Source organism: Catharus ustulatus, chromosome 4 (assembly GCF_009819885.2).
Source record: "Catharus ustulatus isolate bCatUst1 chromosome 4, bCatUst1.pri.v2, whole genome shotgun sequence".
Lineage (NCBI taxonomy): Eukaryota > Metazoa > Chordata > Aves > Passeriformes > Turdidae > Catharus > Catharus ustulatus.
In genome coordinates, this window is record NC_046224.1 from 24,442,848 (window position 1) to 24,468,007 (window position 25,160).

General features: G+C 51.5%; 3 protein-coding genes across 8 annotated transcripts in view; 2 read left to right on the forward strand and 1 right to left on the reverse strand.

Annotated features, from left to right (window-relative positions):
• The window catches only part of TMEM184B (transmembrane protein 184B), a 28,275-nt gene extending 23,217 nt beyond the window's left edge, over positions 1-5,058 (forward strand). For 2 of the 4 annotated variants that reach the window (XM_033057495.1, XM_033057496.2), the window contains exons 9-10: positions 717-740; positions 1,767-5,058. In XM_033057495.1, the coding sequence (XP_032913386.1) occupies positions 717-740; positions 1,767-2,008 (266 nt within the window). In that variant the 3' untranslated portion in view covers positions 2,009-5,058. The remainder of the gene's footprint in view (positions 1-716; positions 741-1,766) is intronic. The other 2 variants (XM_033057493.1, XM_033057494.1) reach the window with 2 other exon arrangements.
• Positions 5,059-6,016: 958 nt separating this feature from the next.
• On the reverse strand, positions 6,017-9,336 carry MAFF (MAF bZIP transcription factor F). Of its 2 annotated transcripts, none has more exons than XM_033057498.2 (3): positions 9,228-9,336; positions 8,073-8,126; positions 6,017-7,992 (listed from the first exon to the last, which is right to left on the reverse strand). In XM_033057498.2, exons 2-3 carry the CDS (start codon positions 8,106-8,108, stop codon positions 7,579-7,581), a joined length of 450 nt encoding a protein of 149 aa, XP_032913389.1. In that variant the 5' UTR covers positions 8,109-8,126; positions 9,228-9,336; the 3' UTR covers positions 6,017-7,578. The 2 variants fall into 2 exon arrangements, with proteins under 2 accessions (XP_032913389.1, XP_032913388.1); XM_033057497.2 differs by having other exon boundaries at positions 8,073-8,129.
• A 483-nt stretch (positions 9,337-9,819) lies between these two features.
• On the forward strand, positions 9,820-25,033 carry PLA2G6 (phospholipase A2 group VI). Of its 2 annotated transcripts, XM_033058277.2 has the most exons (16): positions 9,820-10,189; positions 10,675-10,890; positions 12,135-12,315; positions 13,491-13,678; positions 14,826-14,922; positions 15,869-16,051; positions 16,242-16,350; positions 16,947-17,099; positions 18,594-18,684; positions 19,385-19,548; positions 20,068-20,218; positions 20,404-20,540; positions 21,153-21,307; positions 22,018-22,185; positions 23,255-23,328; positions 23,791-25,033. In XM_033058277.2, exons 1-16 carry the CDS (start codon positions 9,981-9,983, stop codon positions 23,930-23,932), a joined length of 2,418 nt encoding a protein of 805 aa, XP_032914168.1. In that variant the 5' UTR covers positions 9,820-9,980; the 3' UTR covers positions 23,933-25,033. The 2 variants fall into 2 exon arrangements, with proteins under 2 accessions (XP_032914168.1, XP_032914170.1); XM_033058279.2 differs by lacking the exon at positions 16,947-17,099.
• Positions 25,034-25,160: the final 127 nt, after the last annotated feature.

Consider the following 25,160-nt stretch of genomic DNA (forward strand, 5'->3'; position numbering starts at 1 on the left):
TCTCTAAGGCAGAAACCTTGCACTGAATTGCACTGTTCCCTTTTCAGTTCCCCAGCATGCCACCCACAACAACTTGTTGCAGACCTCAGGGCTGTAAGATATTGCATTGTTTCAGTGGAATGGGTTTGTCCTTCTTCCTGTCTCCCCAAAGGGGAACTCCATTGCTCCAGATTGTGCAACAGACTGAAGGCAGGAGGGACAGGGCCTAAAACATGCTCTGTTTTGAATCTGGCTTGGGAAGATGAGGCTGTGCTTTGGCAACATGTTTGTCATAGAGGAGGGGGAGGATCTTCCTGTAATGACTTTGTGAGGGCTGGGCTGCTATAAGGAGGATTCTTATTTTGGGGAAGAGGAAGATGGATGTTATCTCTGAGAAAAGGTTTTTTTTTTTGCCTAGTCTGTGCAGTGTTTTTCAAATAAAGGGATCCCTTCTGCTGGGGGAGATCTATGCTGAGGTGCTAGAAGACAGCAGCCCTCAGGCAGTGTCAGTGACCCCTTCATCCCAGCCAGCCTCAGAGGTTTTGGAAGAACAGTGGTTGCAGTGGGGGGAGTTGAGATCTGTGGGTGATGAAAGGGTAAATTACAGGTCCATACAGTGGGGAATGTTTCAGCAGTGGGCCTTGTTCAGTTCTTGTTATTTCCTCTTTCTCTGTCTCTGTCTTTCTCTCCTCTTCCTTTTATCTCTCCCCTGCTTTGGCCACTGGTCCCTGATGCAGCAGTTCCATCATATGGGCCATACGGTAGGTGCAGCATGCTTTGTGTGTTTGTCTCAGTTGGTTTTTAGCTGGGATGCTGTTCTCTCCTGATTCCCAGCCTGCCTACAACCTGCCCTGTCCCTTGTTTCCCTTTCCTTGCAAGTCTGTAACTCCACTGCCTCACACAGCTGCTTTAGGGTTGTCTGGATTATAAGCAGTAAAATGGCTGCATGGGCATTAACGCGTAGCTTCAGAGCATTTGTGTCAGAGCTGTGGGAATCTCTCTCCAAAGAGTCGTGCAGGCTCTCAAAGGAGCTGCTCTCACCCCAGCCTCCCTCCACTTTTATAATTGCCACAGATGATTAGCATACTTTGGTTCTCTGGGGAGCTCATACCCAGAACAGAGCAGAGGTAGAAGCCCACATTGGAAATGGAACCTAGAAGCCAAGAGACATGGCAGCTCCTAGAAGGAGACACAGCTTCCCTCTGTGCTTAGCACTTGAGTGGTACATTCTTCATCTGCTGCTTTCTTCATGGTGTCAAGACACATGGGGTAGTTCAGCCTCTAGTACTGTTTCCCTCCTTTCCTTACTTTGTGCTGCTTTTTACTCGTATGATCTCTTTCCCATGGGCACTTTGATACCGCCTAGCAGTCTTAATTTCCAGTGAGTGGAATGGCAAATGCCTTTTCTCCTATATTTGTAGGATTTACTTAGTTTTTTGTCTTCTGAAAGTGTTCAGAAGAGCACCTCCCTACCTGACTGTTCGTTGCCAGCACCAATAGTGTATAGTGGAGGTTGTCGTTGTGGGTATGTCCTGTTTTTATGGTGTGCCCCCATTTGGTGCTGTGGTGGATTCACTTGGCTCACAGTGTCTGGGTTTAGGAGCACCACTGATAAAACTCAACACTATCTGTGTGGCATTTCCTCAGCAGCTGCTTAAGGAAGTCTGTTAGGCACCTTTTGCAAGATCTAGGATTGCATGTTCCTTGTTCTCCTTTACCTTTGTATTAAGGGGTGTGGGGAAGGCAGCAGTGTTCTTTACTTGTCCCTTCCTGTCTTACCCAAACAGGTCGCTGTGCTCCCATGAAGAGCATCTCCAGCAGCCTCAAGGAGACCATGAATCCCCATGACATTGTCCAAGATGCTATCCACAACTTCTCTCCAGCCTACCAGCAGTACACCCAACAGTCAACACTGGAGCACGGTCCCCCCTGGCGCAATGGCAGCCACGTGATCTCGCGCTCCCACAGCTGCTCCGGTGCCCGTGACAACGAGAAGACCCTCTTGCTGAGCTCTGATGATGAATTCTAGGAGGGGAAACTGCCAGCACAGGCTGACATTTTCTTTCTTTTTTTTTAATAATTTATTAATGCAGAAACACACAAGTCATATCACTTCCTAGAGAGTAAAGATTGCAGAAGTGGGCACTTCCCATTAGTTTTTGTGGGTATGGACATGATGAGCAATGCAGAGGTGGCAGAATGGCCAGGACTCCATGCTCAAGCCCATTCCTTACAGCAGCAATCAAATTGAATTGATTCAAGCAAAGCTCCAGGGTTTGGGGCTCTGGCTTCCCACACCTGCCCAGCTTGGTGTGGGATGTGACTGGCCGGAGTCTAGAGTTGTAACCAAAAATGTTTTTGGTTTTTGTCTAACAGGACAACCTGACTGCTTTCTATTTCTTTTCCTGAAGGGTTGATGTAGGCACAGTTTTCTCCCCAGCTCCCTGGTACTAAAATCTCTGTGATCCTTGGGAAATAGGATGGGGACACAGCCATAAGTGTTCCTGAAGACCAGACCTGAGACTGGTCTTTCTATGTAGCCATTGCCTTGAGTGCTAAGTAAGGAACATCTGTCCCCACCTTCCCAAGCACCTGGTTATGAGTCCTTGAGTCACTTGAGGGAGCGAAGGGGAAAAGGACAGGGCTTTCTTCATGTTCCTTGACTCCATGCATCCCAAATTGCTGTAACAGCTTGTTGAAGCTCACTGGGGATGGAATTGCTTTTTCACAAGGGTGGAGTTTTTTAATCACCAGGTGTCCAAGCTTCCCATCTCCCTGGCATTCCTGTGGCAGGAAGCTTCCCTGAAGCATGTGTCTCCTGCTAACAAGACTGAGGACTGGCTATGATAGATGGTAGAAGTTTGTAGAGCTCTGGCCCCTTCAGCCCTCTTTGGGAAGGGGAAATATGTAAACACAAAACCAGATTTTCTTCTTGTTTCCTGTCCCCCAGCATCACATCTGCCCCTGTTAGAGGTAGCTGCCAGAGCAGGTCCTTGTCTCTCACAGGTAGCTCTCCCCATGCTCATCATCACTGACTTTCCCCAAGCCACACAAGTTTCACCCTTAGGCTGGAGTATTCAGGAAGGAATGTTGCACACTCCTTTGTTTTTTTATCTCTGTAGCTGTTCTGGGGCAGGCTGGAGCAGATTTGAAACCTGACATGACCTGGCTGGTCAAATTTGTCTCTTTTATTTTCAACTGCTGCTGCTGCTGCTGCACATTTCACAAGCTCTGCTGCACCTGCAGTGCTACCAAGGGTGGAACCAGCATCCATGGAAGTGGGAGAAGCTTCCCCTTGCTTCTCTTGGGTTTTGGATGAACCCATGCATACTTAGTGGAGCCAAAATGAAGATGATTCCTCTGTAGAGCTCTCCAGAGACTAGGAAATGCCTCTTGCTTGCTTAAAATTATCTAGGAGAAAAGTGGGCAGCACACTCAAGTGCTATGGCTCAGATGCTCCTACCTGCAAGCAGGAAACAAAATTGAGAGCAGAGCAAGCTACTGTGTTCAGCTGTAGTTTCTCTGTTCCTCTCCTGCTTCACACCTCTCCTGCCAAGAGCAGACCTGTGGGATTCTGGATTGTTCCTTGCTGTTCTGCTAGAACTGGAGTCTGGTTTGCTGCCTGGAGTTTACCTTTCCATTTGTTTCCTAATCCATCTGCGTGTTCATTGAGTGTCTCAGAAGCAACAGTGAGTGAAGAGCACCTCATTTATTCAGCACCTCTGTTCAAGCTGGGCAAAAGGGCTTGAAGAGAAGCAGGTTTGCTCCATGCTGTAAGGATGAGATAGGGAAAAGCTTAAGAATAGTGCTTCCTCCTGTACTGATGTTTCTGGAGGATGGTGAAGCAGGTGAGAGCAATAGTACTGCTGAAGGACCTGGAGGCATGGTCAGTTCTCTGCTGCTTGATTTTATCATTCACACACATACTGCAGTGCCATGCTGTTGGTAACTAATTTTCCTAAGTTTGTGACTGCTTAATTAGACATGCAAACACACTTTGCCAGGCTTTGTGTGGGCTTGGTGTAAAATTTCCTCATGCATAAGCCACCTGGAAAGCAGGGCTGAAGGTTGAACAGACTTTGCTTCTGTTTTCTATGGCTGTGATTAATAGTCCTTTAATGTGAGATATGATGTTACCCTCTCTCTCTCTCTTAGGAAAGTGGGGCATGGGACATGATCCCATCCTCCCCTTCCTTTGGATTTGCAGGCCTTGATGATGTCCCAGTATCACTTGGTGACTGCCCCCAATATTTGTTGCATTTGGGCAGCTGGAATCTGTGTGGTTGCCCCATTGAGCATGAAGGTAGTCCAGCCTTAGAGAAGCATTTCTTAGAACTTATTTTGACGTGTCTCCTGCATACATATATATGTATATATACACACACATATATATATATGTATGTGCTGTGCAGAGGATCTGGGTATTCTCTGAGTATACTGTGTGTAATGGTTTTAAGTATAACTCTTTTGCACCAGCTGCCTTCAGAGGAGCCTGGTGAGCTAGTACCCAACAAGCCAGCTGCCCTACTTTATAATTTTATATACATATATATATATATATGTTTTTTAACACTACACAAAATCATCCATCACTAAGCTTCCTACTCTCCCTCATGACCAGCAAGGGCCAGAGCAAGCACTAGCTCTCAAGCCACTTTGTATTGGAGGAAAAAATATGAGGTCCAGAGCTTGAGACCAAGAAGGCCAAGGCATCCATGGTCTTGCAAGTCTGCTCATGGTAGCCCAGGACCCAAGAAATGTGCCAGTTCCAGGAGTAGACCCTTGGAGCTGCTCTCCCTTACCTGCTTCCGTTTTTCTTCCTTCCTTCTTTGTTTACCGTGTAACATACCCATGGGATTTGTTTATTATTTTTCCATATAGAGTAGTTCTTTGTATATAAATGACTGAAAAAAAAAGTATGATAAATAAGACAGAGTCACCTAGTTTTGTACCTATTGTGTTTAACTGATGTGAGCTCAGCGACAAGCCGCTCTCTATTTTGGTCTTTGTGACGTTATACTCCGCAGAAATGAGCAAATATGATGACAAATAAAAAATATAGAGATAATATAGATTGTACTTAAGCTGCCTCTGTGTGGTGCTGTCTGGGTGACTTCTCTGAGTTTTTCCTCCTTGCAGGGACTGAGGCATGGTGGCTCAGGATCTCTTGTCCTCTTGGAAGGAAAGCTTCACCTGTCTATGTAGGAGCTGATGGAGAAGCATCACTGCAGCACCCTGGGCTGAAAACACCATTGCTGGCACAAGGCAGGAGTGAAACCCATGTGTCAAAAACCTGGAGTAGAGATGAATCTTTCCTTAGGTGCTCACTGTGAAACACCAGTGGGAGAGAGGGGGCCCCAGCAAACAATGGCTTTGGGATTTTCTTTCATGAGCAGTGTTTGGGACTGGGGATAGTTGCAGTGGCAGAGGGAATGGGTATGTCAAACCCCCAAACCATCCTGGGTGCAGGAGCCTGCTGGGGCAGGCTGGCCCACCTGGGTGTTTGGAATGTGCTCATCACTGAGGAAGGGTGGTTTTTCCACACAGGGAGGAGGTCTGGCTTCATCTGCTAAGGAGCCTTACACGCTTCTTCCTTTTCTGCCATCCATGGGCAGAAGCTCACTGCTTTTGTCCTTGCTGTTCCCAGGTAAGGTGATAAGGTGATTCACTCAACAGGGAAGTTTGTGGGCACAGATGCTCTGCACCTAGTCCGAGGACAGCCTGGAGGCAGTTGTAGTGAAAAGCATCTTTCCCAGGAAAATCCCAGAAAAGCTGATTCAACACAGCTGCACTGCTCCTGAAAGCAAGTTTTGGGGGGTGGTATTCGGCATTAAGCATGCCTTTTTAGCTCTTTTTTCTCAAAGACTATAAATTTGGTTTTGTCCTAAAAAGCAATGAGCTGTCCCCCATCCCATCTTTTTTGGGCACATTCTTGAGCATGTCCTGCAGCAAAGCTAGAGGGAGACAGAAAATCTGGTCTCAAACACAGCTTTGTCCCAAGTTCAAGAATGACCAAACACACTCTCGCTGTGGAAAAAAAAAAAAAAAGAACTTGCTTTATTTGTAAAGTCTACAAAATACAGAGGAGTCGGGTAGGACACACTGTAAGTCAGAAAATAAATAAGTTTTTTTTTTGCTCTATATAAGTATAAGATAAAATGTGATTTGCATATATAAAATATAAAGTACGGCTCTGTACCAACATCCTGGCTGTGCCGAGAGGCGGAATGGCAAAGAGGACGTGAAAATAACTTATGTTCGTGCAATAAATAAACCCAAGAGGAGTTGGGGTGGGGAATGCCAACCAGGAGTGGCAGGCACCTCTCTACAGGGAAGAATGGAGGCTGCAGCCGAGGGCGGCTGGCGTGGCAATACCCAGGCAGGGGCAGAACGGAGGGGCAGGGGAATCATCTGCAGCAGCACATCCTGAGATGAACCTGCCTCCTGCTCCCTCCCCTGTGCTGCCTGTATTTAGCGAACCCAGCTCTTCTCCAGCCTTTCAGCCTGCTCAAGAGCTGGTTGTCCTACACCAGGGTCCAAGCTGGAGGAAAACCAAAGGGAGGAGTCTACCTGCCTGCCAGGGAGCTCCCAGGAGCAGGGATGCTCTCCGCCCCTACTTCCTACCTCCTGCACCTCCACCCCTTTCTCTGCCTCCATATCTCTGACTCTGAGGACTGGGAGCACATTTCCATGGGCTTTGTAGGCGGTGGGGCACCAGGGAGGACTTGGTGGGGCCATACAAGCTGGCCTGCACTGAGCAAAACAGTGTTTATCTCTGCTCCAGCTGCCTCTGCTTCCTTCCTGCCAGTCCTGCTGCATTTCAGACACGCAGCCAGGCTGAGTGTCCCGTCAGCAGGAAGAGGCGTGAAGGTTGTGCATGATAAAGATAAAACAGCACCACTGCTTCTCCCCTTTGTGGACAAGAGTCTCCCAGCTCCCCCCTGCCCAATCACTGTCACCTTTGGGGTCCCCCAGCACCACAAGCTGCCACAGCGCTTTCCCATTCCATTCACCCTTACCAGGCATTAACATGCAGCCACTTCATCTCCCCCGCTGACCTGCTAACCTTCCCTCGCCATCTGCATCCCCAGAGGTTTCAGACATGCTGCCACCTTCCTCCCTGCTCCAGCTGTGGTCCAGGTTGTCTGCCCAATCCTGATACCCTTTTATCATGCCTTCTTCCCCTACACTGCAAAACCTCTCTCTCCTCTTTTCCCTCTCTGGCACATGCTCCTGGGACTGCCTGGCCCACATTTAGCTCTCCCATGCCCTCTCACAATAAAGAGGCACCTGGCATTTTCCTACCAGCTTGGAGCTGTGGGATGCTTCCCCACTGTTCCCAGTGTGGGTTTGCTCTCTCCTGTCTGCACACCCAAGAGGGGAGGGGGCTATGAGGGCCACCAGTGAGGTTCTGTCCTCCATCCCAGCATCCACATAGCAGCAGCCCTCCCTACCTGGAAGAGCTGGAGATCAAGGGATAGGAGAAAGGATTTTGGGCACAGGTCCTGACAGGGAGGAGGTTGGGGAAGGGCTGGGAGGCAATTCATGGGGAAGGCACCCCGGGGAGGACTGGGTCCAGCCGGGGGATGGAGGCCAGCACTAGGAGTAGGCGGCCTGGTTGGTGCCGGACTTGACGATGGTGATGACACTGGCAGTAGCCACCTTGGCAGAGGGCCCATGAGTGGCCACGGTGCGGGCGAAGCCCTGCAGGGCCTCGTACTTGCCACGGAGGGTGTCGAGCTCCAGGCGCATGGCAGCGTTCTCCCGGGCCAGCTTGTCCACCTCCCACTCCAGCTCCATCTTCTGCTTCTGCAGCTCTTCCTTCTGGCACACGCGCTTCACCCGGCAGCTGGCAGCATAGCCCCGGTTCTTCAGCGTCCGACGACGCTGCTTCAGCCTCGCCACCTCCTCCTTGGAGAGGCCCCGCAGGTGGTGGTTGAGTTCCCGCACTGACAGCCCCATCAGTTCCTCATCCGACAGCAGCGGAGTGTTCTCCCCCAGCTCCCGCTTCACCTGCCAGAGAGAGGGGTGGTTGCCTGAGACCCCAAAACCAGTCCCCTGACTCCCAAGCTCCTGTTCCCACTGGTGCTCACCTTCAAAGCCTTGCTGGAGAGCCCGTCTGCAGCCATCCTTTCCTCACTCCAGCCCTGCTGAGCGGCCAGGAGAAAAGCTGGTTACTGCCAGCCCCGTGTTCCTTACCTCAGAACAGAGGACACCGGCCCTGCTGGTTCCCTGCCCGCTGCCCACATCCCCCCCACCCCGGGCTGCATGACTCATCCCCCTCCTTTTAAAAAAAGTACGTAGTAATAATATTAATAGCAATGATGACTGCAAGCAATAATAATAATGGGGCAAGGATGGACTTCCCGCCCTCCTTCATCCCATCAAGAGACGGCTGGGACGCTGCTCTGCCCAGGGGACCCAAAATGCCCCAGCCGCCTGCTGGAAGCCAAGCCTTCCCTGCGGGGAGGAAACACAGGCCAGATCCGCCCGAGGCTGAAGGGAAAGTAAAAGCAGCAGCCCCACCGAGTGACACCGTGGCGAAGTCACCCGGCCGGGACGCGTGCGGAGGTGCCGCCCCGCCGCCCGGCGGAGCGCCGCGGGTCTCGGCGCAAGGGTCGGGCGCCGCCAGGCTCCGGGGGCGAAGGGTCGCGGCCCCGAAGCGCAAGCGGGTGAGAAGCGGCCGCCCCGTGATTCAGCAGCCCAGGGGTGAAAGTCACGGAAGCGGTGCCTGCCCCTCGCCGATGGCCGGTCCCTCCCCGTCCCTGGGTTCGGAGAGTGAGGAGGGGTCCGAGACCCCGGGCTGCAGCCCAGCAGCCTCTCTCCACGTTGGGGAGCCCCGGCCTCGTTAGGAGAGTCCTCGGAGGGACGGGGCGGGGGCCGGGACGGGGCCGAGAGTGCCCCGAGAGGAATGAGGGGCTGGAGGGGGGCGGTGGGAAAGGTGGAGCCCGACGGCTGGAAGCTGATGCAATCCGGGCCGGGGATCCGCCGCCGGAGCCGGAGGAGCGGCGGCGGCTCCCTCCAGGGCGGTGGCCGTGAATTGGAAAGGAAGAGCGGACGGCCCCGAGCGCGCCCGGCCGGCCCGCCCGTCCCGTTTTCCCGAGCCCTAGTCCCGGTCCCGATCCCCGCCTTTGGCGGCGGCAGAGAGGCCTCCAGCCGGTGCCGGCCCCCGCCGCCCCCTTCTCCCGGCCGCCCCGCGGGGGGCGAAGCCGAGCGGGAGCGGAGGGGCCGCTCCGGCCGGCGCTCACCTGGCGGCTGCGCTGGTCCCGCGGGGCCGCTGCCGGGTCGGGGCGTCGGGCGGCGCCTCCAACCTCGCTCCCCGCGATTACTCACCCGCGGATTCTTTTCATTCATAAAAACACAGTCATGCGGTGACGTCACCCTCACCACGCCCCCTCACCGCCCCTGCCGCGCGGGGCGGCCGCTGCTCTTAAAGCGCCAGCTGCCCTTAAAGTGCCCTGCGGTGCTAGCTCTCCTCGTACGCGCCAGCGCACACCGCACACCGCGGGGTGAAATGCGGCCGCGCTCCAACAGGGCTGATTTGCACTCGGATTTAAGGCTGACGCAAGATCGATGACCGACCCTGCCGGGAGCAGAACGCCCCACAGAAATGGGCCGCTACCGCTTTAAGAGGGGCGGCCCCACCCTTGTCGCTCCTCCCCTCACAAAGATGGCGCCTCCCGCCCTTCCGCCCTCCTCCCCCGGCAGGCGGCGGGCGCGGCGTTAGTCCCGCCCCCATGGCCCAGCCCCGAGTGCGGCGCAGCTGATTGGCCCGTCCCGGGGGGCGGTGCCGGCGATTGGAGGGCGGCGAGCGGCGCGCGCGGGGGACGGCGCGCGGGGGGCGCTGGGGGCCCGTCGTGCTTTGCCCGGCGCCGTTCCCGATCGAGCTTCATCCGTTGCTGGCTCCGGGCTGTCACCCGCGGCGCTGCGGGTCACACCGTGCGCGGAAGGGCGGGCACCGCGCGGAGCCAGTGGGACGAGCTGCCTGAGGCTCTGGGAAGATGCAGTTTTTTGGGCGGCTGCTGGACACCTTCAACAGCGTCACGCAGATATTCTCCAACCCGTACCGCGTGAGGGAGGTGCCGGCCGCCGAGTACGCCGGTCATGCCTGCCTGCGGGAGGAGGGCAGGGTGGCCCTCTACAAGAACAGCCTCTCTCGCTCCTGGGACTGCTTGCTGGTGAATCCCCAGAGCCCGCAGGTCGCGTTCCGGTGGGTGGCAGACCTTTAGCCGTCCCCGCTGACATGGGGAAGCGAAGACCCCAAATTGTTAATGTCGGGGCTGCTTCACGGGTGTGGGATGTTGTGTTGAGGTAACAGGTGGGCTGGGAGGGGTGGAAGGCCCGTGCATGTGCTGGTGGAGGAGTTGCCGCAAAACAGCTCGTGGAAACAGGATAAGGTCCAAACTTTGCAACAACAGGCAGCTGTGATATAGTTCAGGGCATCCATAGGTTCACATGCATTTCTGCTCGTTCCTGTTGGTGGCTCAGCATGCAGAGGATACTTCTAAGCAAAACCTAACATTGTTCAGGAAGAGGGATGCTCTCTTCCATTGAAGTCTCCCTGCTTCCCTTGAACAAGGATGACACTAGTTGTAGAAATAAAGGAAAGCTCCTAGCACTGCCGTTTGGAAAAGATACATGGAATTGGGGTTATTCCTTTGAGCAGGATGAACCCTGTGCTTGCCTTTTCTCCAGACTCTTCCAGCTGGACAACGAAGCAGACGCCCTGGTGTACTTTGAGCAATATGCCCGGCAGCTGCGCCCTTTCTACGAGAGCTCATGCCAGCCCTTGTCCCTGGAGGAGCTCCAGCAGCTCAGCGACTGCATCCGCAGCTACCCCAGCTGGTCCCCTGCACACATTGCCGTGGAGTTTGGCCGCCGGGAGATGTTCCGGCACAACCGCATCGTGAGGCAAGGAGCAGGGTGTCTCCAGGGGGTCGGTGCTCACAAGGAGCTTGGGAGGGCAGGCTGGGCTGTATTTGAGTATCCTTTCTTTGCTGCGGAAGCTGGTTGGTGGGCTTCAACCTGCTGCTGCAGAGTCTGGAGCTCTGGTGTTTGAAGTAAAGGATTGAAGTGTCCTGCTAGAGACACTGGTTAGGTTGTTGCAACCCTTGTGGAGCAGATTTTTGGAGGAGGTTTTTGCTCACTTGGTAAACCTTGAGAGTGGAGGTACAGTAGGACTGTCTGGAAACAGTTTTTGGCCACAAAGCCTTGTGTTTTTCTCGGGGATGTTCTGGTGTGATTTAACCCCAGCCAGCAGTCAAGCCCCATGCAGCCACTCCTCACTCTTCCACCAGAGGGAGTGGGGAGAGAATCGAAAGAGTGAAAGGTAGAAAACCTGGACTGAGATAAAGATAGGGAAAGCGAAAGCCATGTACACAAGCAGAGTAAAACAATCAGTTGACTCACTGCTTCCCATGGGCAGATGTTCAGGTGTTCAGCCACCTCCAGGACCCCATCTTGGGAAGACAGATACCATCACTCCAAATGTCCCCCCATTTCCTCCTTCTCTCTGCACTTTACGTACTAACCAGGATGTCATGCAGGCTGGAAAATTCCTTTGGTCACCTGGGGTCACCTGTTCCCAGCTGTGTTTCCTCCCACCCTCCCCTATACATCCAGTTTCCTCACCAGTGGGTCAGTATGAAAAGCAAAAAAACTCTTTGGCTTTATGTAAACCCTGCTTACAATAACAAAACATCTCTATATTGTCAACTCTGTGTTCAGTACAAATCCAAAACACAGTCCCACACCAGAAAATGCGAAGAAAGTTAACTCTACCTGAGCCAAAACCAACACAAGTTTACTAAGGATAGGGCAGACTGGTGATGAGTTAGGGGACTGGAGGCAAATAGCAGCACCATCACCAGGTTGCTGACTGTAACCTGTCTCTGCCTTCCTTTTGGCAGAGGGAGCTGGTCCCATGTGGAGGGTGGGAAAAGGAGCAGCATGTTAGGGAGAGAGTCTGAGGCAGGACTACTTGATGGCCCTTCCCTGTGCTTCTTCCCTGGCAAGAGGCTGGGCTTTCCTGAACCTCATGGTTCACACCAGGTGGGACAGATGTGGAGGGTACCTGTGTGTCAGCTCCTGGAGCAGCTGCATGCCCTCCTCCTCCCCGTGGCTGTTCCTGGGCCTCAGGCTGTCCTCTCTTGCAGCTGTGTGAACAGCACGGACAGCGAGGATGGCTGCACCCCGCTGCACCTGGCATGCCGCAAGGGGGACATGGAGTGCCTGCTGGAGCTGCTGGAGTGCCAGGCACGCGTGGACATCACCGACAGGAACGGCGAGACTGTTTTCCACTACGCTGTGCGAGGGAACAACCCCCAGATCATTGAGGTGGGAGCACCTTCCAGTCTGGGAGAAAGTGGGACTAGAATGGGTCTTCTCAATGCTGTGACAGAGGTGGGAAAACAGCTGCAGGCAGAGGAAGAGAAAGTCAGTTCCCTCTGTTGAGTTATTGCTTGAGCCTGATTTCAGCATTTTCTATTCCCTCTTTACTGGAACTGTTTCCCATATTCAGAGTGGAGATTCCACCCAGCACTCAAACAAGGAGGTTAAGCAAGTTTCCTTAGAAAGTAATCCTTCGGTGCTGTTTGCATCAGGCCTTCATCCTGCTCTTCCTCAGGCCCATGGCTGTCCATTTCCTCTCTCCTTCAAGCAAGGTGTTTGGTTTTGGATAGAGTGCTGCTTTAGGGAAGTGTGTTTTGAGGCTGCCATGGGGGACCGTGTGTTGGCCACAGGCTGAAGGACAGTTTGGAGCTACCCTGGGCTCTCCTGAGCTGCAGGACCTGCTCTTTCAACTGAGTGCCCTTGCATGGGGGACAGTGTCCAGAGCCTCGAGGCAGAGACAGTCTGAAGTCATAGGTGTTCTTGATTGCTGAGCACTGTTGGGCAGAGTGACAGGGTTTGTAAGGGATGGGTGCCTTGCACATAGTTCCTGAGGTCTGTCAGCTCCCCAAGACTCGGTGCGAGCCTGAGACTGACTCTTCCCATGGCTACAAATCCCATGTTTGCCCAATACCTGTTGTTACAGCTCTCCCTCTGCCTACCAGTCTGTGTTGGAGTTTCCTAATGCTTGACGAGGTAGGATGAGGATTAGGGCTTGCCATGCTGTGGAGTAGGCAATTAGAAACTTTGTATTAAAAATATATCCTCTTCTTTATTTCTCTGGCATCAACTTGGCTTCTTGTCTGGTCTGTCTCATGTCTGATATTTGTTTGTTTTCTGTATAGATTCCTTGCTAAACCGAAGAAAAACTATATTCCCGCTTCTCAGGCGTGCACTAGGGCTTGCAGGGTTTCTCTAGTGTGGGAGTGGGATACTTTTCTGCAACAAACCAGTTAGCACATTAACAGATCTACAATTTACAGTGAGTAGGGATGGAGAGGACAGGCTGTAGCATTGTGAGGGGTCCAGTGGTCCAAGGTTTCTCCTCAGAGCTCAAGAAGAGACAGTGCTCTTCCATGTTTGTCTGTCTATCTATCTATTTATTTATTTTCTCCTCCTTCCAGCTCCTGGGCAGAACCCCAACCAGTGGCTTGGACCACCTGAACCATGAAGGGCTGACAGCTCTGCACCTCGCGTGCCAGCTGGGCAAGGAGGACATGGTCCGGTCCCTGCTGAAGTGCCGTGCCAGCTGCAGCGTTGTGGGCACGCTGGGCTACCCCATCCACACAGCACTGAAGTTCTCCCAAAAGGGGTAGGTAGTGTCCCCTCCAGTCTGGGGACTTGTGTACTTGCTCAGCATTGCCCAGGGTTGTGCTCGGTAGGACAGGTCTCATGTGTAGTCATTGGGTAAAAAAGAACAGGGAAGTGCTGAAAGAAAAAAGTGCTTTCAGAATAAAACCTTTTTGTCTTTGAATTAATACCTTTTTCAGTATTAGACATCAGGAGAAAGACAGATTTAAAAAGGTCTGTTTGTGAAATGCTTTTTCGCAGAGTGAGCTGTAGGAAGATGATTGAGTGATGCTCACATAGTATTAATTGCTGTACATCTGTCTTTGAGTGCTCTGATCCTAATAAGCTTTCATTTCAAAGCTTTTCCTATCTCCTGTAGGCCAGAGATACTATTGACTCTTAGTAACAAACTCTGGAACTGAATCAAAAGAAGCACAGTATTTACTCCCTGTTTTCTTCGGAGAAATTCAATTCCCTTTGTATATGCTTTATAATACTTAATGTTCAGAGAGTGTCCAAGCTCCACAAACAGGGCTTTCGAGGCAACACTAGCTTCTGATGGCTGATTTTTTAAGCATTTTGAAAAGTACTTCCAATATTAGATTCACAAGCCCAGAATGAGCATAGTTCACTGAGGTTGCACTGGGGCCCTGTCTTTGTACAGGGTTTTTCTGGTGGTAGTGGAGAAGATAACCAAATTTCCTAAGTCTACCTACCCTGTTTTCTAGGCGCCAGATACTGGTCTGTTCTCAACAGGTGTGGTTTTTCAGTCACAGGAAAGTACACAGATTCTTCATTTCAGCAAGTATTTAACTATTATAGTTCTATCCCTATGTTTCCATGGAAAGAGAGAAGAATTTTGCTTCTCAGGTTTGGAGAACTTCCAGAAATGCCATATTTCTGTATTAGAGAAGCACCTAGATGTTGCTCCACTACTTGTAATTGGAGAGATTCTCCTGGTCCCAACACCATTTGGCTTGTATACTTCTTGTTGTGCCCACACTTTCTGTGAAAGCAAAAGTGCAGCTGAGGAACTTGCAGGTCTTGCAAAGATGCTGGTACTGCTGCAGGGTTTTCTGGAATTCCTCTGGGCAGAAGGCAGGTGATTAAGTGGAGGTCTTGAGTCAAGACAGCAGCCACCCATCCTATCATTTCACTGTCTTTCCTAGGTGTGCTCAGGCCATTCTCGAGGCAGATGCCAGCCAGGTTTGCTCCAAGGACCCACGCTATGATGCCATTCCACTGCACTGGGCAAAGAAGGCAGAGGTAAATAGATGGGGAGGGCCTGTGCTGCTACCCAGCACCCAGTTAATTCCTTCTGTGGCTAACTTGTCCCTTTCCCAGTGCATGTGCGGAGCTCTGGGAGTGTCAGAACCCAGCCAGCAGCGCAGTATTTGATATTCTTTGCATTGTGCAGTTCAGTGCTGTTTGCCACAGGGAATAGAGCAGCAGAGCCTTGCAGTGAAATGGACTAGTGGGCTCATCCCTAGTATTTCATCCATGGCTGTAAAGCTGCCAGCTTGTTCCCTTTTGTTGGAGAAACTGCAGCACTGTCCCTTAAATACAATTGCCCCTGGAGGGAGCTCTCTTCTCATCACCTGCCGGTTTCCTGGGAGCAAACAGATCGAGTCCTTAGAAACTGCAGGGGAAGTGTGAGGTAGGCACAGAGTGGTGGCATGTGGGGGAAAGTCCATGTCCTGCCAGAGCTGGGCAGGATGGTGATATGCCATGCTGAAGCACCTGAATTACACTTGTTTCAGGCAGAGGGCATTGCTATTGCAGGGCACTTTTCCCTCCTGCAGTATCCAGTTCCTCTTGGAAATCTCCTGTGGAGTTTCAGAGCAGACTTGAATTTGCTTGGCTTATAAAGAGAAGCTCAGAAGGCAAAATTTTTCCTTTCTGTCTGCAAGGAGCCTGGCCTGAGTAGGAACTGTTTTTTTCTCCATTGATCTCAGCCATTCATTATAGTTGTGTATCAGGCCCAAAGGATCCAGAGGCTGCAGCCACCAACTAGTTCTGTGGTAAAAGACAGGGAAACCCCACTGCTTGAAACAATTCAGCTGGCATCTGCCAGCCAACTGTATCCAGGCTCCCTCCTCTTCCCCTGCTTTGCTTGCCATGAGACCTGGATGGCTTGAATGCCCAACTGGTTGTCCTCACAACTGCTTTATCTCTTCTTGACGTGGCCCCTGCACATCTGGGCTGGGCACAGATGACACGGCTGCTGCTGGAGTACGGCTCCGAAGTGAATGTGAGCAGCCGCACGGCCGACATGGCTCTGCACATTGCGGTGCAGAGGGGCCGCCTGGACTGCGCCATGGTGCTGCTGACTCACGGCGCCCACACCAACGCCCGGGGCCGCGACGGCAACACGCCGCTGCACCTGGCCATGAAGGTGAGCTCTCTGAGAGGCTGCTGGGAGGGAGAGATGGTTTTCTTGAGGGGTTGAGACAGCGGCAGAGTCCTTTAAAGTTCTGGCTGTTTCGTGTGGTGTTCCCTTGTGGGTACTTTGGCTAATGAAAAGGGGAGGGAAGGAATGAGAAATCATGTAGCGGCTCTCGACTGAGCTTTCTCTCCTCCCCTAGCATGACCACTTGGATATGATCAAAGCAATCATCGTCTTTGGAGGAGATGTTGAGATCCCCAATGATTTTGGGGAGACACCAGGATTGTTGGCAGCCAGGAGCAGCAAAGGTGAGGGAGCCTGTCAGCAGCCTTACAGGGTGAGCCCAGCATCCTGTCTCCCCTTGGTGGCCAAAACAGTGTCTCGGGGAGAGGTGAAAACATGAAGTGCATGGGCAATGCTTCTCCAACATGCTTTCCCAGCTTCTAGTTGCTCACATAGTAGGCACCTACTTTGCTAGCAGCACAGGCTTTGTATTAATAGCCCTTGATGAGTTTCTCTTCTGTGACACAGAGATGCAAGAGGAAAAGCTGACACGCACTCCCTTTCTTTCGAGTCCCCATGTCAGGCACTGCAGGCTCACAACAAGATGACGTAGCACTGCTGAACCACCCAGGCACAGGCAGACATGGGCAGCTCTGCAGGGGCAAGAAGTGTGTGGCACACGCCCTTGAAGCTGCACAGCAGTGGATGCTCCTGCTGTGCACAAGTCCTGCTGCCTGGTGTATGGGAAGACATACCTGGGACGTATTTTGCTCTTCCCCAGGTCATCCCAGAGGCTTTGTGAGGGTCAGGCCTGCTGTGAATTCGGCAGAGCACGTTCCCCCATGGTGTGCATGTGCACTGATTCTCTTTCTGATCTGTGACTCCCCCTTCGTCACCTAAGGTGCGAACCGGAAAGTGCTCTTAGACCTGCTGCAAACTGTAGGGACCGAACGCTGCCACCCACCACCCAACCCTGACTCCCCAAGCCTGGCACCATCTGCTGCCTCCTTCCTGGAAGGCCAACCTTCCTCACGGAGCAACCTCAACAGCTTAGGTAAAGCCTTCCCTGGCCCTCCCTTGCTCTTCTCCCTTCTTGCTTCACAGTGCTGTGTCAGACCTCTTCTTCAGATGGGCCGTGCTCTGGGAACTGCCAAAACTCTCACTATCTGGTGACTCTGTGGTGACTCTGTCCTCATTCACCTGTTGCAGGATCCCATCTCTTTTCTCTGCTTTTCCTCTGTGTGTATTCTAAACTCTTGTGCTCAAAACATTTGTTTTATAGACCTGACACAATGTAGTTCTGTGAAAAGAAAGACTGATTCCCTCACGTCTCTAGAAGAGGGGTCACTTAGCCTGCAGGTACTTTATCCACTGGGTCATGTGTAGAAGGGAAGGTGCTTGCTGGTCTGCCTTGAGCACCTCCCAGTGTTGTGCTGGGCACAAGGAGATTTAGAAGTGTCACTTACTCAGATCCTGGAGGCCAGTGGCTGCAAGAGGGAAAGGGTGATGCCTAAGGATAAGCAACCTTGATCATGGGGTTTGTTACAGGAAAAGTCTACCTTGGGACATATGATTGTGTTGAATCTTGTGGTTTATGCTGCCCAGTGTGAATAAGTATGTGACTCTATTCTAAGTGGCAGGCTTTCTGCCTTCAGGGAGCTCCAGAGTTCAGGAAGAGGAAGCAAGAGGGGTTATGGTCTAGGCAGTGGGGGAGTGGACTTGGAGGGTCATGAGCATGCAAGCAGCTAACATCTGCTTATGGACCACTTCCCATCTCAGGTTGGAGGTTTTTTCTTTGCAAAGGCTCTCCTCTGGGGCTGGAGGACAATCCTGAAATGTGTTTGTGTCACCACAAGTCTCAGTGGCTGCTGACACCAGCACTTTCTTCTCACCACAGCCTGGTGAAGGCAACCCATGCCCAGTTTCAGCTCTGATGCACTGGCAGGGAAAAACCCCTTTTTGTTGTGGACTCTGGTCCTTGAAGAAGCTCCTCACCACAATTCCCTGTTGTCCACAGCCACGTTCTGACCTGGGTGCTGGCAGGAGTATGTAACTTCTCTCCCCCTGTTCTTTCTTCTTTTGGTTTCACAGGCTGGCTTCTCACCTAACCTGGGCTGGTGCCTGCACCCAGGGTGGCCTGGGTGAACGTCAGCTGAGTGGTAATGACAAGTCACCCTGACCCCACAGCTCTCCTGCCTAGGTTACTTTGAGGAGTAGATTTAGCTTTAATCTTAACAGCTTGCCATAAACTGCGTAGTGAGCACGCTGCTGGGCTCTGCCTTCTCTCACCCACTGTGCACATCATCTGCTGCTCCAAATCTTGTCTTTTCCAGTGCATCTACAGCTGCCTATTCTAAAGGGTGGTGTTACTGTCCTTTGGTGTGAAGTTAAATTTGGGGGTTACCTGTTGGCAAGATGGCTTGTGTTTCCTGCAGAGACCTTTATTCCGTGGGGAAGGGAGCTGGATATTCTCTTTGTTTATGGTGGAAATCAGTTACCACACCGGTGATCTCGATTTTTTTCCTTTTGCATGTTCGCGGCCCTCTAGGGTACCAGGACCTTCTGTATGTTTCCACAACGCTGGGACAGTTGTTGAAGGCGCCAGATGTTGTGGACATGCCTAGTGAGGCTAGAAGAAAGTAAGTGAGGAACAGCTTCTGCTCCTATGTAACTTGAAGGTGGAATCTGTGTGTGAATTCTCTCCTTCCACACCCCTGGGGGTGGCATCCTCAGACCTGACATTATTTTGTGTCCTTCAACATTGCAGTTTTTCCAGCATCTTTTGAGAAATCTATGTTTCTGTAAATGACCTCTGCCTGGAGCTGTAGTGGAGCCTGAGCTCAGAGCTGAAACCCTGCTCTGTCCCTGCCCTGTGCTACTGGGCACCCAAGACTGTTTTGGCATTGTGATTTCCCTATCTCTGCACACTGCCCTGATGTTCACTCAGCCCCTCTGCACTGTCTTGGCAGTGCCTGCACCTTGCCTTGTGTGGAGTGGAGGAGGAGTTGGCACTGAAGTGCTGCTGGCAGCATTTAGGTCTGTCTGCTTTTTTTATTTATGACACAATACCCATTACTGTGTAGTAAGGGACTTGGATGTGTTTTTGGCTGGTGACTTTCTCTGTGGTGTAAAGGTTAGAGATGGCTAGGCAAGAGCACAGAATGTTCCACCAGCTCTGACAAGGCTTATGAGTATGTCTTATTTGCACCTGAGAAGGCACTGCTGGATTTATTTATTCACCAATTACACTGTGTGTAGCAATCTACTTACTGGCATAGCTTTCTGTCCCCAGGAACATGGCCCGTTCCCACAGAGTCATCTGTGTCTGTCTCTCTCCAGTCAGGACCGCCTCCTGTGCTTGGATGGAGGGGGCATCCGTGGCCTTGTGCTCATCCAGCTTCTCCTGGCTATTGAAAAGGCCGCAGGCCGTCCCATTCGTGAGATTTTTGACTGGATTGCAGGAACCAGCACTGGAGGGATCTTGGCCTTGGCTATTGTACATGGTAAGGACATAATGGGTCCCTTCTCACTCTGGTGAGCCTGAGTGTTCCTCTCAGGGGAGCAGATGTGTGGTGGGAGCTGCCTCTCTGAGTCCTGACAGATCTTTTCTGCCTGACAAAGGAGGGAAGGGATGTTCCTTAATGAAGGAAAGTCTCTACCTGACTTCACGCTTGCTTCTCATGTCAGCTGGCTTTGAGCAGCTTTCTGGGTTTTTGGGAGTGCATGGTGGCAGAGTTCAATGTTCTGTACTTCCTGTGCTCTCCACAGAGGCCTTAGAGCAAAGGGATTGATATGTTCTGGTAATGGGAGGCTGCTCTGAGCTTGCTCTTCTTCTGTAATCCTTCCCAGTCATGCTGATGAGAACCAAGCAGATGAACCAAGCAGCTTGGGAAGGGGATTGGATTGGGAATGATGCTTCCCATCTCCCACTTTTCCTGGGAAATCCTTGCTCTGATGTGCTGTTTGTTCTGCCTGCCTTTCCTCTCACTGCCTGCTCCTGCCAACACTATTGCCCATCTCAGGGAAGTCCATGGACTACATGCGCTGCCTGTACTTCCGCATGAAGGACATGGTGTTCCGGGGCTCTCGGCCCTACGAGTCGGAGCCCCTGGATGAGTTCTTGAAGAAGGAATTTGGGGAAAACACCAAAATGACAGATGTCCGAAAACCCAAGTAAGTCCTGCCTCAGGCTGTGCTGGTTCATGTTGTCCCACGTGTGCTCTTGACCTGTCTCAGCAGAGATGCTCAGCCTCTCCTTAGAGCAGATCTGGAGGAGTGTGATGTGCTGACTTTTGAAACCACAAGCTGTTTTTTTTTTTCCCCACTTTACTCTTACTCTCTCATGTCTGCTTCTTCAGGGTTATGGTGACAGGGACATTGTGTGACCGGCAGCCAGCTGAGCTCCACCTTTTCCGGAATTACCCTGTACCAGAGACAAAACGCTCCACTGAATACAAGACAAGTGCATCTTTCCAACCACTCACTCAGCCAGAAGGTAAATAGTGGTACACGGAAGTCCAGCTGGTTGGTTGGGGAGGTTTCATCTCTCAGAGACAGATTTCATGTTCTTCCTGCCATTGCTCTGAAAATCAGCAATGGCTCATCCCTGGTCTTGACTTGCAACTAGGTCCTAGTGATGGGTTCCCATTTCTCCTCTCTCCTCCTCCCTTAGCTTTTCTTGTGCCAGGCACAGGGTCTGGCTGGTGAGGTTCATGAGGAAAGGAGTCTGCTAGAGGAGTCCTGTGTACAGTCAGCATCTTTCCCTGGGATCCCACAGAAAAACATGGAAAAGCCATGTAACCTCCTCCAGCTTGCTGCCTTGTCTGGCACACATAACTGGTTCACTATCAAAATAACAGCAAGGAAATGGATAGAGAGTGAATTTGACCCAGGATATGTAGGAAGTGGTGAGAACATCATTTAAAGCCCTACATAATCATCCTGTGCATCCAAACAGAAGCCCTGCTGTTGGGAGAAAGAGGCACAACCATGTAGGGCAGGATTTCCTGGGATTGCAAACCATTGTGATCTGTGTTGGTAGAGCTGGGGTGCTTTTTGTGCACAGCAGAGTTGCTGCAAGAGGCCTTTTGCTCTCTGTCCCTTGCAGAGCAGCTCGTGTGGCGTGCTGCCCGCTGCAGTGGTGCAGCTCCCACTTATTTCCGGCCCATTGGCCGTTTCCTGGATGGAGGGCTGCTGGCCAACAACCCCACCCTCGATGCCATGGCAGAGATCCACGAGTACAACAAGACACTGATCAAAAAGGTGAGGGAAGTCATAGCCTTGACTGGTAACTGGAGGATTATGGCCCCTGAGCCTCTCTTGAAGAAGAAGCAGGTGGGAGAGTGGATGTATCTTAGTGGATAAAAAGGTTAGCATTGCAGTACCCTAAAAGGGAGTGTATGGAGGGGGATATGTGGGAATAGTGGCTGGGAGGCAAGATACCTCTTCTGACAAGTTGTGAGAGGGATAGACAATCTCATCAGCCTCTCCTTGCTCCTTTGAAAAAGGATGATTCAGTTGATGGTTGTATGTGGCCCTTGACATGGCTCTACAGGGCCTTTTTCTGCCCAAAAATAAATGAAGAAGACAGGGGTAAGATACTCTGCAAGGCTGAAGAGTGGATGCCTTCTGTGGTATGGCTAGTTCTTCAAAAAAGTTGAATAACCAGAGGCAGCTGTTGCTCCCTGTAGCTGGAAGGGGAGGTGTGTTGCCAGAATGACTGTAATGTTGGACTGTTCTGTGGTCGTCTGGTCCTAGGATTCATCTCCAGGGTGGTCCCATGGGTTTGGGTGTGGTCAGAGGAGAAGGGACAGAGCAGTGCAACTCTTGCAAGTCCTGTGGGTTACAGCTGTCTCACCAGGCCATACTTAGGTGGATGATGGGGAGGAATAGGCCACTGAGCCTTTTGCGTTTTGCCTCATGCTTCGCTTTCCTTGTTGGTCATTGCAAACAGATCTTTTGTTTGTCCTCAGGGTCGGAAGCAGGAAGTGAGAAAATTGGGGTTGGTGGTGTCCCTGGGAACAGGGAAGCCTCCGCAGGTCCCAGTGAGCTCTGTGGATGTTTTCCGCCCCTCAAACCCTTGGGAATTGGCAAAGACCGTCTTCGGGGCCAGGGAGCTTGGCAAGATGGTGGTGGATTGTGTGAGTACTGGGAGGAGGGGATGGTGAAAGGGGGTTGCTTGCAGGGAGGCAGAAAAGGTTTCCAGTTTCTGGCTTCCTCCTTCTGGATGCAAATTCTGTTTCCTTGGAACTGCTCTGATCATGAATGTAGTGAGTGACTTCTGAATTGCAGGAGTACTGCAGGCCTGAGCACCTGTCTGATTCTTTGGGGTTTTGAGTTCCCCAAAGGGACACTCATCCCCAAGGGATATTTTTGCAGCTGAAAGGAGCTAAGGACAGCATGGTGGTCAGTGACCCTTAGGAGCATTTGCAGGTGTGAGTTTGTGAAACTCAGTATCTTTCCAGGAAGCATTGTTTATCATCTGAGCAACCTGGGGAAAAAAAATTATTCATGCCTCAGAAAACAGCAATTCATTTTTCTTTAGAAAAGCTTAGTTTTTCCCAGTGGGGAAGCTAGTAAATACTAGAGAAATGAGACATTAAAAGCAATAGTTAAGAGTTAGGAATGTGTAGCTGGCATATACACTTGTGTGCTTCAGGAAGAAGATCGTTACGTTTTGTTCATGAAAACACTCTAAATGGAGTTCTGACTATGATTCTAGTGATGTTGCTATATGTCCTTTTTAACTTCCTGAAGTGAGAAAATGCCCACAGTCCTTTTGCTTCTCTTGTCTCTTATCTCAAGGCTCCCTGGGGGGCTGTCCCAGGGTAGCCCAGTAAGCCTGAAGTAATCACAGGCTCTGCAGTACAGGGCTTGGACAGAATGGATACAGGTGAAATCCCAAGGAGGCTGTCATTCACATCATCCTGGGAGTTTTCTTGAGGCAATCCACTCTGTGCTGTGATGTATGAAGGGTCTTTAGGGTGCAGCCCTTGTGTCCTAAGGATCAGGAGCATTGTCCTTATGTTAAAAATAAAGAAAAAGAAAAGCCACCCAACTCTTGGCGGCAAGGAGTACTATCCAGGATGCCTTGCTCCTGGTTTTTATTTTCATTGTGGCAGTTGTGCAGTTGGACTTGGTGCCAGGGAAGCCTGTTGTAGGCCAGGGAAGAGCAGCCAGGCTGTAACTGCGGGCCTGTTTCTCCTGCAGTGCACTGACGCAGATGGCCCAGCCGTGGATCGTGCCAGGGCCTGGTGTGAGATGACGGATGTCCCATATTTCCGGTAGGAGCTTCCTTTCCGCTCTCTTGCACAGACTATTTTTATCCCTCTCGCTTCAGACCTGGCTGGGGCATGTGTCATGCCCAGTGGCATCCCCTGCAGATCCTGCCCAGACCTGCCCCTGCACACGCCTCAGTGACAGCAAGGAGCGTGCCCTGCCTCTCCACATGCGCTGAGGCACCCAGCACGCCTGGTCTGGGCTAGGTCAGGGGAGTTTGGGGGGTGTTGTCTTGCATGGGCCTTTGGGATGTGCATCCTGCCCTGTCTCATGCCCTGTCCCACCCTGCACAGCCTGTTATAGCCTTGAAGGAGGAGGAAGCCTCTGCTCTGCAAGCCTGGCAGATCAAGGGCCAACGAGCATCGTGACAGTGGGAGCCACTTGGTGGAAGTGCCCTGCTTGGCAGGCTGGTACCTGGACACCTCCCTGTCTGTGCCCAGCTGGTGATGCTGTCTGTCTGTCCGCAGGCTCAGCCCTCAGCTGCACACAGAGGTGATGCTGGATGAGGTGAATGACACCGTGCTGGTGAACGCTCTCTGGGACACCCAGCTCTACATCTACCAGCAGCGGGAGCAGCTCGAGCAGCTGGTGCAACACCTCTGCCGGTGACTGACCTGCAGGTTCCCATTCTGCATTCTGAAGGCAAGGAGCAGCAGACACTGAAATGGCTCAGATTTGCCCTTGAGCCAAGGTGTTGAGGTGGGGGAGAGACTTGTAATAGTCAAGAGGAATTAATATTGAATAGACAACAGTGCACATACACATGTATTCCCAGACGCAGAATGTATGACGTGTGTGATAGCTGTGACATGCTGACAGTTACCTTTGTGCTGTAACCCCATCTCTGCTGCTGTGCTTGGTTTTGCTGCCCTGCTCTCTGACCCAGAATCCAGAGTCCTTACCTACTTGTTTTGAGCTGTAGCAGCTGGAATGTCTCTTGTCTGTGCAGTACCTCCACTGACAAAGCACCGTGCACCTTCCTGTGTCACAGAATGGGCCTAGGCCTGATAAAGCTTCAGGGATTGCTTGGCCCACTGGGCCCAAGGTATTTCAGAGTGTGTATTATGGGGAAAAGGGATTATTTTCCCCTCCACACATGCAGTTTGGAGTCGAGCAGAAATGCCGAAACTTTTTGCAGTAGATACAATGCAGCAAGTTGCAGCTGGCCTTGGGAGAAAGGCAAGCCTTTCCTGAGACAGTTGTCTTTTACAACAGCTTCTCCTTTCCCATCTGAGATGGGGTGGCAACACTGTGCCTGGAGAGGGAGCAGCTTCCCCCCACCAGGACTCTGTTGTGCACTGATTTGCTGTGCTGGGGCAGGGATGAGATGTGAAAGCCTGTCTTTACTCACAGCAAGCTCAGGGGAAGGGGGAAGAGCCTTGGCTTTGTAGAGAGATTGTTTTTCTTTATTGTTAACATGAAACTGAAATGCTCTGAGATAGTTCCCACCAAAGAAGCCAATCCTGTGACAATTTGGATTTACTTTTTTATTACTACTCGAAATTCTGCTGTGATTGCTACACCACTTGTTTCTGCAGTAATTTTTGCATATTTATAAATAATTTATGTATCTGTTTGGAGGTGTTTTGAGGAGTAACCTGAAAAACTGAATTTTAATGGATTTATTTTGAACAAATGGACTGGCTGCTACCTGTTTCTGTGAGAAACTAACATGTCCTAAAATAAAGAGTATTTTGCATTTGGTTCTAATGTCATGCAGTCCATGGTGGTCTTGTTTTTCTCTCCATCCTACAAGTTCCCAGAAGGGTTCTAGGCTTGCAGACTCTGAATTTCTTACAGGTAGAAAATCAGAAAAAGGGCTCCTTGAGACACAGGA